At 57.5% G+C, this 14,138-nt stretch overlaps 1 protein-coding gene across 5 annotated transcripts in view; it reads right to left on the reverse strand.

Annotated features, from left to right (window-relative positions):
* Nucleotides 1-14,138, reverse strand: part of ZCCHC14 (zinc finger CCHC-type containing 14) — a 71,369-nt gene that overhangs the window by 14,201 nt on the left and 43,030 nt on the right. For 3 of the 5 annotated variants that reach the window (XR_016224642.1, XM_089319045.1, XM_051840308.3), the window contains exons 3-4: nt 6,692-6,841; nt 6,441-6,514 (exon numbers count right to left, since the gene is read on the reverse strand). Coding sequence is in view for 4 of the 5 variants with exons in the window: in XM_089319045.1 (XP_089175171.1) it covers nt 6,441-6,514; nt 6,692-6,841 (224 nt within the window). In the remaining variant the exon portion in view is untranslated. The remainder of the gene's footprint in view (nt 1-6,440; nt 6,515-6,691; nt 6,842-14,138) is intronic. The other 2 variants (XM_051840310.3, XM_051840309.3) reach the window with 1 other exon arrangement.

Genomic DNA, 14,138 nt, shown 5'->3' on the forward strand with positions numbered 1-14,138 from the left:
GGTTCCTCCGGCTCCATTTCCGCTTGACTCTCCATGGAAATGTTCTCCACGTGGCATCAGCGCTGGAGCACGCGATGCAGCAGGTGCCTCATCTGAACCCAGAAGCAGCCTACCCTGACATCTCGGGCTAAGTCCAAGGCCAGGGCTCACAGGCAAGGGGCAGGCAGCCCAGGACCCCTGAGCCTCCCCAGACCAAGGCTGTCAAGCACAACCAACCAGCGGTGGAAGCAGAATCCTTAGCTGGCACGAGTATTTCGGGAGCTAGAGACACATCCAGGACAGGATGCTACCAAGGAGGAGCCGCCAGACGCACGCTCTCCGGGAGGGAGCAAGGGCGCAGCCACGCATGGGAGGCGCCAGGCCATCCTCCACACGACGCGCGGGCCTGTTCCGGAGGAGCACGCACACAGCAAGAGCTTGCAAACAAGCAGACACAGATCGAAGGTCAGCGAAGAAATAATTAGAGAGAAAGCCCCCAGCTGGACAGACACAAGTCTTCACACTCACAGCATCCACTGAGTCTGAGCGCCCTGGGAAATGCAGGCTGGTACCACGGCACAGCTCAGACGGACTCCCCAAACCTCACGTAGGGCACAGCAGGAGGGCGCAAAGCCACACGATGTGGTGTACCCCGACTGCTGGGGAGACAGGGCTCAGCCCAGAGCCAGCACTGCGGCTGTACCCCCCGAGACATCTCCAGGCACCACAAGCCTCAAAACTGCGCCTCCTACATACCCTAAACACCAGGGCAACTCCCAGAACAAGGACGAAGGACAACACACAACCCAACAACAGGGGGTCCGAGCTGGCGACGGAGAAAGGCCGCAGGTTGACGACAGAGAGACCCCAGGCTCAGGGGTGGCCTGGACAAGGCCGCCAAGTACAGGGGGCACCGGCTGAGGCGCTCCACGAGCCACAACTCCCAAGATAGAGCTGACAGGAAGACCTCAGGGCAGCCAGGTTTCCAAGCTCTTGTTAAGAAACACGAGGAACCGAGAGAGACAGAGACAGAGAGCAACCAAGCGAGAGAACACCACGGGGAAAACAGGCCAGTGAGTGGAAGGGAAAGGTGCTAAGAACACGCCGCACGGACCAGCCACGGCTGCCGCCCCAGGCACGCCACACGCACTAGCCACGGCTGCCGCCCCAGGCACCCGTGCACCACATAGCCACCAAGCACGCACTCCCGCTGCCGTGTGCCAGCTTCCTGCGCGCGCGTGCACACACACATGTGCACCCGATCAACACGGACAAGCCCCAGGAATGCCTTTGCTCACAGAGACACAGTCGTCACAGCAGGAAGGTAACACTGGTTTAGATTTAAAAATCAATGTTTAAAATGCAACACTTAAAAAGTGTCATGTCTGGAAAATTTTAAGGAATAATGGCTCAAAAAGAGTTTTCGTTGTTGCTCTACAATTCTTAAGCCAACACAACCACAGTCACCACAGGTGGGGAACCTGATGTTTCCTTGTTTCCTGACTGTGATAAGAAAACACTGCTAATTAAAGTATTTCCCTTTCATAAATGGTTAAGTGTTATTTATTTGAAAGGCAGAGAGCCATCTGCTGGTTCACGTCCCAGCTGGTTCAGCTAGGGCTGGACCAAGCAAAGCCAGGAGTCAGGAACTCCATCCTGTTCTCCCGGTGGGCAGCAGGAACGAGTTCTCAGGCACCATCTGCTGCCTCCCAGGCTCGTCCGCAGGAAGCTGGTTCAGAGGCAGAGGTGGGACTTGATCCCGGCATTCTGATACGGCATACAGATGTCCCACTGCACCACACAGGCAGCCAGAGAGCGCGCGTCATCTGCTGGCTCACTCCCCGAATGCTCACAACAGCCAGGGTTGGGTGAGGCTAAAGGCAAGAGCCCGGAACTCATCTGGGTGTCTCCTACAGAGTGGCAAGGATCCGAGTATGTAAGCCATCGCTGCTGCACCCCCAGAATGTGCACTGGCAGGAATCTGGAGCAGAAGCAGAGAGGAGCCGGCCCTGTGGCGTGGCGGGTAACGCTGTCGCCTGCAGGGCCAGCATCTCACGAGGGCACCAGTTTGAGTCCTGGCTGCTCCACTTCCCATTTAGCTCTCTGCTAACGCACCTAGGAAAGCAGTGGATAAGCCTCGGCCCCTGCGCCCGTGTGGGCCCTGGATGATGCTTTTTCAGCTTCTGGCTTCAGCCTGGCCCAGCCCTGGCCATTGTGGCCATTTGGGGAAAGAAGCAGCAAAAGGAAGACCTTTCTCTCTGCCTGTCACTCCTCCTCTGTAACCCTTTCAAATAAATCTATCAATCTCAACAAACAGCAGCAGAGAAGTCGGGACTTGAACCAGGCAGGTGCCCCAAGTGTTGTGTGTGTGTGTCTGGGCCCCACAGCAACTCGAGCCCTAGGGCCGCCCTCTACTGCTTCCCAGGTGCGCTAGCAGGGAGCTGGATGAGAGGCAGAGCAGCTGGGACTCTAGTCAGCACTCTGACACGGGATACCAGCGCCACAGACCCTTGTAAGCCACCAAGCCACAGCCTGGCTCCCTCCAAGCTGTGTCTTAAGCCCTGCGGCCAACAGTCACTCCAATTTAGTTTCTTAAGAGTGAATTTGGAAAAGCTGGTAAAATGTAGGCATACCCCATGCACACAAATACTTCCTATTTTAACAAATTCTAGCATCTGCTTTCTGCATACTGATCTATGGCCTCGGGAACTCGTTAGCAGCAACTGTAATTCCAGCCCAAGTGAACGACTCATGAAAGACGACAGGGCTCCTCTCCTCTGCAGACTGTGCACCCGGGTCGCTACGCAGTTCCTCACACCGTTCCAGAGTAACAACAAACTCGCTCAGCACTAGACGGAAAGCTCAGAGAGAAGCACGCCTGGAAACTGAGCGAGGCGGGGAGAAGCCACCTCCTTGTCCGAACCCCACAGCACAGCCGGGGCAGCCACTGCTGCTGCCGCTGGGCCTGCGTGATTCCGCCCACTCACAAAGGACAACTGACACCACTTCACTCCCTCAGTCGAGGTTCCGCGGATAAGAGGAAAGGCTGACGCCAAGCAATCTCCTTTAAAAATGAGTTTCCGGGCCGGTGCCGCGGCTCAACAGGCTAATCCTACACCTGCGGCGCCGGCACACCGGGTTCTAGTCCCGGTCGGGGTGCCGGATTCTGTCCCGGTTGTCCCTCTTCCAGGCCAGCTCTCTGCTGTGGCCCGGGAGTGCAGTGGAGGATGGCCCAGGTGCTTGGGCCCTGCACCCCATGGGAGACCAGGAGAAGCACCTGGCTCCTGCCTTCGGATCAGCGCAGCGCCGGCCGCAGCGGCCATTGGAAGGTGAACCAACGGCAAAGGAAGACCTTTCTCTCTGTCTCTGTCTGTCCACTCTGTCAAAAAAAAAAAAAAGTTTCCGGGTTAAGCCGTAGCCTGACATGCCAACCTCCTGTATGGGTGTTGGTTTGAGTCCCGGCTACTCTCCTTCTGATCCAGCTCCCTTATGCGCCTAGGAAAGCAGCAGAAGATGAGCCAAGTGCTTGGGCTCCCGCACCCATGTGGGAGACCGGGAAGAAGCCCCAGCTCCTGGCTTCAGCCTGGCCCAGCCCCAGCTACAGAGGCCTTTTGAGGAGTGAACCAGCAGGTGACAGTGCTCGTGCTCTCTCTCTCTCTCTCTCTGCTTTTCAAATACACAAAATCTTTAAGAATGAATGAGTTTCTGAGTTACAACTGCACCTATGTGAAGTGTACACTCTGATCTCCTGACACATTTCTACCCAAGGAAGCACCTGCTGCCCAGGAGCCAGCCATGCCCACCACCCAGCCTCTCCTGGCTTCCGAGGGCCTCCCCTGGCCTCCCCAGGGCAGCACTGGGCTGCTTTCTGCGGCTGTGGGTTGGGCTGCGCTTCCTAGAACCGTGTGTCGGACTCCTCTGCGTCTGGGGGCGGCCGCATCTGTCCCATGCACGGCGTCTGCGCACGTCAGCGTGGCCTCCCGCGGGAATCCAGGTGTGGTGCTCAGGCGCACCTCTAACTTCTGGAGCAAAGTGAGAGCCTCCAGGTCCTCGTGCCCGTGCGCGCGATCTTCCACAGGGGTCAGCGGCCGCCCCTATGTCCCCCGTGGTCAACTCTGCAAGTCTGGTGCTCTTTGGCCTCTGCACCGGATCCGTGACTTTGCCTTCTCCTCACGGTGCCTTCCCAAGAGTGAGTTCCTCGCTCTGCCGGAGCTGCACTGCAGGGCTCCCTCCAGCCCCGCGCCCTCAGCGCTGCACTCAGGAAACCCTGGCCTAGGAGGGCAGCTCACAGCCCAGCCGTGGGCCTGCTAATGCACACAGGCAGCGAGGGTGGCTCCGCGCCTGGGCCCTGCACCCCCGTGGGAGACCAGGGTGCGCTGTGGGCTGCTGCAGGCCTCTGCAGCACAGACCAGCAGACAGGCTGGTTCCCTGCCTGTCTCCTGTCTCTCACAGTGCTCTCTGCTTAGCTGCAGTCACATCGCTTTCTCCTCTCTCCCAGTCTGAGGCTTTACAGTGCGGTCTGTGGTCAGGTCTGAGTCCGTTTTGCACGGGGCGGAGGCACAGGTGGAGGCCACTGCTCTGCACCTGGAGGTCTGTCCCCAGTGCCCTGCCTGCAGCCAACACGGAGGGGGACACAAGTCCGACCCCAGTCTCCCAACAGCAGCACCAGCGCCCGCACCCTGTGCCAGCACCCAGGCATCCGGCAGCCAGGGAGTGCGACGCCTCCAGCCTTCCTTCTTTTCTCACTGCTGTGAGCCCCCTAGCTCCTTCCATATAATTTTTGGAATCACCGTGTTAATTTCTGAAACAGAAAACCTCCCCTGGGAGGTGGAGGGCAGGCCACGTAAGCGCACGGCAAGCTGCTCTCCATGTTGATGGCTGCGCCTCGAGTCACCACTGCACCTGGCATGGGCACTGAGAGCCGTGCCTATCAAGGAAGCAATGCCAAAACCATGCTGTGGCACTGCCCGTCTCCTAAACACACAAGTACAACTGGGATGCAGGGCCACGTTCTGGTCGCCTTCAGACACGTCCCTGTCGCTGCGTGACAGCTGACATCCACCAGTCTTCCTTCAGGAAAAGCAGGCCTTGTCGTGTAAGTGGCACTTCTGCTCCACGTCCTGGAACTGCCCTGCTAACCGTGTGGGAGCAAAGCCGGTGACGACCAGGAACACGTGGGGACTTCCAGGGGCCCCGTACCAGTCAGGACTCTCTCCTCCGGGAAAGCTGGGACAGGCCCAGGCTTGTTTCTTCAGGGAAAAGCCACGAGCAGCATGGGGTCCAGAGCTAGGATCCATCACACCATATGGCCCTGAATTCCTTACCGCCAATAACTGGACCAAGGCTCCGGGCAAAGCCATGCCCACCAGAACCAGACTGGGCCGCCCACCTCTCTCCAAATACCACCTGTCCGGTCCTGGTCTATCACAAGAGCCCCTGCTGCAGGCTGGCACAAGCCCCCTCGCTGAGAAGGCCTGGGAATGAGAGCAGAGAAAGGAGAAGCCACGTGGAGCCACCTCCCCAGTGACGGCAACACCAGGAGCACCGTGGCCACCGACCTACCCACAGTGTCCACAGCCACGGCAGCACTTCCCCGGGCAGCCTGCACTCTGGCACCCAGCGCCCCCCAGTGCCAGGGCCCGGCATCACCACCGGCAACCATCTCCACACCCACGCCACGCAGCCCTGCGGCACGAGGAACCGCAGCCACGGAGCAGCAGCGGCCCCCACGGCGCAGCACCTGCCAAGCCAGGCGAGGGCCTCCTCCACTCAGCAGCACACAGCGTGCACGCCAGACAGGAGACTGCCGCCGAGCCGCCCGCCGCCGACGCCGGGGGCAGACATGCAGGCAGCAGGTCGCAGAACCTCATCTGGCAGGGCCACGGCAGCCAGCCCACACCCCTCCCCGGCCTCTTCTGCAGCCAAGAGGGACAAAGAAACTACACTCTGGCCCACAAAGCTAAGTAGAGGCGTCTGGTGGCTGCTTTCAGCGATGCTCGTCATCAGACACAGATAAAAAGCAGCCCTTCCCTTCTCTCCGTCCACAGGCCCGGCTGCAGGATGAGAAGGGGAGCAAGGGTGTGGGGCTCACCCAAGCTCCCTGGGCTCTGCTGGAGCCCTGTGGCCAGCCCAGCCCAGCGCCCCGCACTCCGACATCAGAGGACAAACTTCTGCCTGGTTTCAGCCACTGCTGTGGAGGGGTCACAACAGCAGGCCTCGACTGTCATGACTTCATGGTTCCCAAGCAGGGGAGCTGAGCCTCTGTCCACGCAGCCCAGGGAGGCTGCCCCCGAGAGTCCCGAGGACTGTGACGTCTTCCCTCCACACCCGGCGGGACGCCACTGAGGCAAACACGGCCGAACCGTGGCCAGCTGGCGTAGCTCTCCTCGGCAGCCAGAGCGTCGACACAGCGCCAGTGTCTCCTTCCCAGCCCCCAGGCCAGGGAAGACTCTGCATCTTACCTCAAAGGAGCAGTCCACAGTTCTGTCACTCTTTGTGTGTGACAGTCCCTTCAGGTCCACTTTCTCAACACTCACTGCAAAACAAAAAAAAAAAAAACAAAAATAAAAATGAAATAAGACCCTCGAGTGTGGCCGTGGTTATTTAGCATTTGACAGTTAAGTCACTTTTTTAAAAAGATTTACTGATTGATTTTGAGAGTCAGAGTCACAGAGGGAGGGAGGGAGGGAGGGAGGGAGGGAGCCTGGCTCACTCTTCAGATGTCCACGCTGCACAGGGCTGGGCCAGGCTGAAGTCAGGAACCAGGAGCTGGCAGGGGCCCAAGCACCTGAGCCATCGTCTGCTGCTTTTCCCAGGCCATTAGCAGGGAGCCGGATCTGAAGAGGAGCAGCCGGGACACCACCTGGAGCCCACACAGGATGCCGGCACTGCAGGTGTCAGCTTAGCCCACTGTGGCATAGCCCGGTCCTTCTTTCTCAAGCCTGCTGCTCACAGTCACGCCCCACACTGCGTCTACACCTGCAGCCCTGCACAGCACGTCTGCCGAATGCGGCTCTACACCACCTCCACGGCTCACTCACCAACAGAAGTTCGCAAGGTCCTGCCTTGCCAGGCCACACCGAGTGCGGAGCGGGTACAGTCGGCCCGGGGGCGGGGAGAGAGCCTTCCCGGGCTCCCTTCCTCCCTTGGGAACCTCCTGCCTTGGGTGACACGCACCTCAGGAGATGCTGGAATCCATGCGGTTTAGGGTGTTTTCATGCTTAAAACAGCACCTTACAGGAAGGGATAACTCTAAAACACCAGCCATATTTACTTCCTCTCCGGCCAGAGCACACACACGCGGAGGCCGTGCACCGCCCCCCTCGTCCAGCCACTCCCGGCTCCCATGTGACCTCCAAGTCGGACTGGCAGCACCTACTGAGCCTTTATGCTTTCCAAGCTACCGCAATGACATCATCACTGCAGCCCACGTCCTCGTGGCTCTCGGACGACGGAACATGGTGTCCGTGAACACAGGAAAGCGCGGCCAGCGCCTGCCCTGCCGTGAGCGGCAGCGGGTACCCCGGCGTCGCAGGACGGAGTATTAGGGTGCGAGGACAAAAGGAAAAAGGAAAAGCCGCATCCGGACGGAGAGGGGAAGTGACTCATCCCTGGAAGGAGGACGTGAGCAGCAGATGCCTGTTCCTCAGAAGTTTTCCACAAGTGAGGCCTCACGGTCCTGGGCTGCCTGCCCTGACGCCGATGGCTCGGCCGCTGAGGGCACCGTGTCCAAACAGAAGCAACACGACAAATGCCGACACCGCTCACCGGAAAGTATTAATGATACACACGACACAACTGAGGTTCTGCTCAGAACGTAAATCAAAACGCTGAAGGGAAACGAGAGGAATAGGCTGGGGCAGCTGCGGGCGGTGGTGGGGTTATGGGTGGTCTCTGCTCTGACACCGGCTCACTGCTGTACAGAGTCCCCACACCTCACTGCCTGCAGGATCTACTCATAGGCCACGCAGCACCCACCCTCGATGGAGGCCCCAAGAGCATGCTGGGGGGTGGGGCCGTACACACCGTGAATGAGAGATGTCACCCCAGGGCAGCTCCAGCACCGAGGTCTCGGGACACCACTCGCAGCGAGCAGGCCCTCCAAGAACCCATCCTTCAGGAAGGTGCTGGCCAGGAGAGCCCCGCATGTGGCCACGCCCTCGAGGTGCCCGACCACATGGTCAGTCCCTGTTCTCCTCACGTGCAGCCAAGTCTGGACACCAGCCATGAGCAGTCACGAGGGAAGACTAACAGAGCCACCTATGTTGTCATCATTTCAAGTCATAGGAAATACTCTCTGTCACTCCAAACACCTGCTCTCCCCAAAGCCTTCCCTGGGGCTGGCGCTGGGGCACAGCCTGCAATGCTGGCGCCCCTGTCAGAGCACCGGCTCCATCCTAGTTGTTCCATCTCCAATCCAGCTCCCTGCTAACACACATAGGAAGGCAACAGACGATCCCACGTCCTTGGGCCCAGTCACCCCTGTGGAGGACCTGGATGAGCTCCTGGCTCCTGGCTTCAGGCTCAGCCTGGGCACTGCAGCACTCTGAGGGAGTGAGCCGGCCACTCAAAGATCGCTCTGTTTCTCCATCTCTCTGCCTTTTTTTTTTTTTTCAAAGATTTATTTATTTTACTTGAAAGTCAGAGTTATACAGAGAGAGGAGAGGCAGGGAGAAGAGAGGCCTTCCATCCTCTGGTTCATTCCCCAATTGGCCGCAACGACCAGAGCTGCGCCGATCTGAAGCCAGGAGCCAGGAGCTTCTTCCAGGTCTCCCACGCAGGTGCAGGGGTCCAAGGACTTGGGCCATCCTCTACTGCTTTCCCAGGCCATAGCAGAGAGCTGGACAGGAAGTGGAGCAGCCGGGTCTCGAACCCATATGGGATGCCGGTGCTTCAGGCCAGGGCGTTAACCCACTGTGCCACAGCGCCAACCCCTCTGCCTTTCAAATAAATAAATAAATTTTTTTTTTTAAGTGCTTTTACCTGAACTCCTTCTTACGACACAGTAAAGCTGGTGGTGCATCCTCCTGCTCTTTTGGGCAACCTGGGTTTCAGGAAAAGCCGACTGAACACTACCAAGAGAAACCGAGTGGGAGGCTCTGGCCCAGCAGACGCAGCAGCGAGGGAGGCCCCACGACGAAGCCCCCTCTAACCCTCGGCGCTGCTCCTCCACCTGTTGCACCATGAACACGGGTGCCCTTGTGGGCGTCCATGCACACAGGGTTCTCTGGCTCAAGGGCCAGAAGCGGAGCTGCAGGGACAGGTTCAGGAAGCACCGGCGCAGCTCAGACACGACGCCCCACGGCCAGGCGGTCCTCGTGAGACGCAGAGGGCAGAGAGGCTGGGCAAATTAAGATGTCAAGAACCAAACGGACATTTTGGAACTGAGAAGACAGAACAGAAAATGAAACTTGGAGGGTGAAAAACAGCTGAGAGAGTCCCTCAGTTTGGTGAAAGACAAAGCTCTATTCGCTAGAAACCCACCAAACCCAGCCATGATACACCCAGACATCAGCACCCACTACGTCCTACTCAAAATGCCGAAAATTAGAGTTAAAACAGATCTTGAAAGTAACCAGACCAAAATAATAGTCATTGCCTTGCAGGAAAAATACCCCCAAATGACCTCACGAAGGCCGGAGGGAAAACTGAAGGAGCAAAACCCCATGTGTGAGACTGTAATCCTCTCATCTAGGAAGCTGGCGGGCTCCCGCGATGCAGGGAAACAGCAGCTGCGTGCGGAAGCAGCGGATGGGAGAGTGTCTCAAACACAGGGGACTGGCCTGGGCGGCGGACCCTGAGCAGAAGGGGCTGACACTGAGAAGGGGGAGGACCCTGAGCAGAAGGGGCTGACACTGAGAAGGGGGAGGACCCTGAGCAGAAGGGGCGGATCCTGAGCTGAAGGGGCGGAGCCTGAGCAGAAGGGGCTGACACTGAGAAGGGGGAGGACCCTGAGCAGAAGGGGCGGATCCTGAGAAGGGGGCGGAGCCTGAGCAGAAGGGGCTGACACTGAGAAGGGGAGCTGAGGCTATGGAAAGGTAAAGACTGCGACGCTGCTTCCAAGAAGCTCACCCTTTCTTTTTTTTCTTTTTTTTTTTTTTTTTTTTAAAGCAGGCACTCAGGAGTGAAAGGAGCCTCTGCCTTCCTGGAGACGGACAGAGTGTGAGTCCTTCCCTTCACCAGCCGGCAGAGGTCTGGCCCAGCCGGGAGTGGGCACTGATCCAAGTTAGGAAACAGGCTAGCAATCAAGGAGCCAACTGCTCACATCGGAGAAGGGTTTCCAGCCCAGGAGAGCAAAGCAGAAGGAGCCCGGCAGTGACGGACATCCCACCGAGACGCAGCCGAAATGCAAGTTAAGTGTCTACACGGGCTCACACTCACCCCGCACCAGATCCCAGAGCCCGATACCCACTTCCCACTCACTCAACCCCACCTGCTTGTGAAGCACATTTTAGGGTCAGGGCAAGGGCACCAGTCTCGAGCATCCTGGTCGAGAAAGCATCTTGCGAGACATGAGAAGTCAGCTTGGGGGGCTCCCAGCAGCAAATGTGGGGTAACATGAACCCTGAAGCAAGACAAGACAGTAATGGATTACAACCTGCCGAATAAAACAGGAAACCCTGACTTCACCGGAGACATAAACAGACAATGATGCTGAAAGACTGATAAGAATAGGCCATTTACCTGGCTAGAAATTTTTAAAGGGGATGATGCTGGCAGAGAGCGTAAGAACTACTCAAGTGATCCCCAGCAGTAACAGGGCAAGCTGACAGGGCCCAGCCCAACAGGTGCCCCTTGGGGCGGCCCCAGAGGCTCACTGCCTCCCACAGCGGCCAGGCCGGGAGGCAAAGGGCAGGTGGGCGCCTGCTCGTGCAGGGCCGGCAGCCATCTCCCTGGGGCCCCGTGGAGGTGCACTGAGACACAGCGTGCGGAAAACTCACGGTCCACAGCTAGGGTGCCGGGCCCCAGGCCCACTCTCAGGCCTCACCGAAGAGATCTTTACCACAGCTGGAGCTTTCCTGTATGTGACTTATTTTTTCAAAGTAATCTATTGTGAAAGACACAGACACGTTCCAACTGTATACACACAAAGGCACAGTCAGTATTTTTTGGTTTTTGGTTTATGATGAGAGGATGAATTTATTTTTTCTAGAGTGTGTTATTTTCTTGTAGTCTGCTTTGACTGGGATGCTGATCGGTTCTGCCAATCATCTGGAGTCACCAGTGCAGGGTTTCCAGGAGGCGTGTGTCACACACCTCTGACGCTTCCTGTGGCCCATCAGTACCAGAGAGCCCCCAGGTCAGCACACGCTGGCTCCACAGGCTGAGAAGTAAGAGCTCAGGATGGGTCGTGCTGCCTGTTTCAACACCAAATCCCGGAATAACCCAGATTAAATAAGGACTGTAACGGGGAAAACAGGGTGAGAAGGAAGCCGGCTCTCACTGCTGAGGCAGTGCGGGCCAAGCCTTGCGGGGCTGCAGCCACTCTGCCGGGGACTCAGGCAGCAGGGACGGCCGACCACAGCCCCAGATCACACTGGCCTGCTTCAGTGCAGGCCCAGAGTTACGAATGGCTTCACACTCGAAGAGAAGAGAGAGCACGTGACCACAGAGACACAGCAAAGGCTTCCAGCTCCTCCATCAGAGGAGCGGCCCCAGCACAGTCAACAGACTTCACCGTCCTTGGTTCTCACCACAGGGCAGCAAACTCACAGCACGTACGGAGAAGACGTCGTGTGAGAACCTCCACGTTCGGAACATGAACAATGTCATCTAAGACTCAGGAGAGAAACATCCTGCCCACTGAGTAGGAAAGACGTCACCAAAAAGACACACCGTTCTTTTTTTTTTTTTTTTAAGCTTTATTTATTTATTTGAAAGTTAGAGTTACACAGAGAGGAGAGACACAGAGAGAGAGAGAGAGGGCTTCCATCCACTGGTTCATTCCCCAACTGGATGCAACGGTTAGAGCTACATCAATCCAAAGTCAGGAGCCAGGAGCTTCCTCTGGGTCTCCCATGCAGGTGCAGGGGCCCAAGGACTTGGGCCATCTTCTACTGCTTTCCCAGGCCACAGCAGAGAGCTGGATCAGAAAAGGAGCAGCCAGGCCGGCGCTGCGGCTCACTAGGCTAATCCTCCGCCTTGCGGCGTTGGCACACCGGATTCTAGTCCCAGTCGGGGTGCCGGATTCTGTCCCGGTTGCCCCTCTTCCAGGCCAGCTCTCTGCTGTGGCCAGGGAGTGCAGTGGAGGATGGCCCAGGTGCTTGGGCCCTGCACCTCATGGGAGACCAGGAGAAGCACCTGGCTCCTGGCTTCGGATCAGCGTGGTGCGCCAGCCGCAGCGGCCATTGGAAGGTGAACCAACGGCAAAAGGAAGACCTTTCTCTCTGTCTCTCTCTCTCTCTCTCACTGTCCACTCTGTCAAAAAAAAAAAAAAAAAAAGAAGAGGAGGAGCAGCCGGGTCTCAAACCGGTGTCCATATGGGATGCCGGCACTGCAGGCGGTGGCTTTACCTGCCACACCACAGCACCAGACACTACACACCATTTTTCAAGACTGGGGAAACAGACCCTTAGCCACATACTGAGGGCCGAGAGCAGGGGCTGAAGCCAGAGACCCACCAGCATGTCAGGGGCCCTGTGAGAAATGGGGGACGGCCCAGCTTTATATTACAGACTGATTTTTAATTTGAAGTGAAACTTATACTGAACACAATGCAGGGATCTCAAGTGTACAATTCAGTGAATGACAATAAATTTAAATGCTCACAAAACCACTTGCCTAACAACCACAGCCAATGTGGGCACCGGTTCCAGTCCCGGCTGCTCCACCTCCAATCCAACTCCCTGCTAATGCGCCTGGGGAAGCAGCAGCAGAAGACGGCTCAAGTGCTTGGGCCCCTGCACCGACGTGGGAGATCCACATGAAGCTCCTGGCTTTGGACTGGCCCTGCTCCAGCTGTTTAGGCCACCTGAGAAGTGAACCAGTGTATGAAAGACCTCTCTTTCTTGTCTCTCCCTACCCAACCCCTGCCCTGTCACTCTGCCTTTCAAAGAATATTTTTCTTCCTAAATAACTTTTGCAGAAAAGATGAAAGGAAAAAACACACCAATTCCCTGGCGCATCCAACACTGACTGTTTCCCTTCCAACCTAACTGGTCACTCAGCTGGGGGTGGTACTTCAGAGGCCGCCCAGGATGCCCGGTGCCTGCTGGCAGCATGGAGTCTCAGACCTGACTCTGGTCCCCATGCAGGGCACCTTGGACCAGAGGGGCACCACACACCCAGGCCAGGCTGGGACCGCCCCTTGCCATCACTCGGCTCTCGCGCGTAGACACCAAGGGAACCGTCTTCCAGCCACACCTGGTAAGTTCCATTCCTCTATTTTCTTTCTGAACAGTGCTGTGTGGCTGTCTGATGTGAACCCCCTCAAAGGATCTTCCAGTCCTTGTCTTCTCTTGGTCTTGCTGGCGATCCTCTAACACTAGGCCGTTTCTGACTGCTCTAGAAACCATCTCGAATCCATGACCTCTCTCTTGTTTTCCATGGCACTGGGCCCTCCACTCACAGATGCAGCATCCACATAGCCCCGCTTCCCTGTTCCTGGGTCCCACGCCCATCCCGCCTCCCTGTGTGGGGGTCCAAGTTCCCTGACAAGCCCCTATGACAGCCAGCCACAGGGTGGGGAGTACTTTCCTATCCTTGAATTTGGGCGTGGCACATGGCCTGCCAACAGAATGGGGCAGAAGTGATCTGTGCACATCAGAGTCCAGCCGTAAGAGGCACCCTCATTCCTACCTGCCCCTGCTGGATGGCTTCAAGGAGGGTGAGCAACACACCCAGGTATTACCAGGCAACTCATGGTGACAGGTGCCCCCGCCGCCACAGCCCTAAACAGCCCAACCAGACCAGCTCCCCTGCAAGCCTGCCTGTCCCTAAGGAAAGACGCTAATGCTACCTCCCTCTGTGCTGCAGGGGCCGGCTGGTTGCCACCCAGCAGCAGCTGACCTGTGCGGCCCGTGCGTCTCTTAACCCTATTGTGTCCGAGCTTCTGTAGGCTATCCTAAACCCTTCCTCTGGAGCCAGGCCCCGTAAAAAGAGTAACTGGACACTTTGATTTCCATTCCCACAAAACTCTGGAGGGAAGAGAGAGGGGACAG

This window comes from Oryctolagus cuniculus, chromosome 18 (genome assembly GCF_051225735.1).
Source record: "Oryctolagus cuniculus isolate XC-2025 breed Fujian yellow rabbit chromosome 18, ASM5122573v1, whole genome shotgun sequence".
Taxonomy (NCBI): domain Eukaryota; kingdom Metazoa; phylum Chordata; class Mammalia; order Lagomorpha; family Leporidae; genus Oryctolagus; species Oryctolagus cuniculus.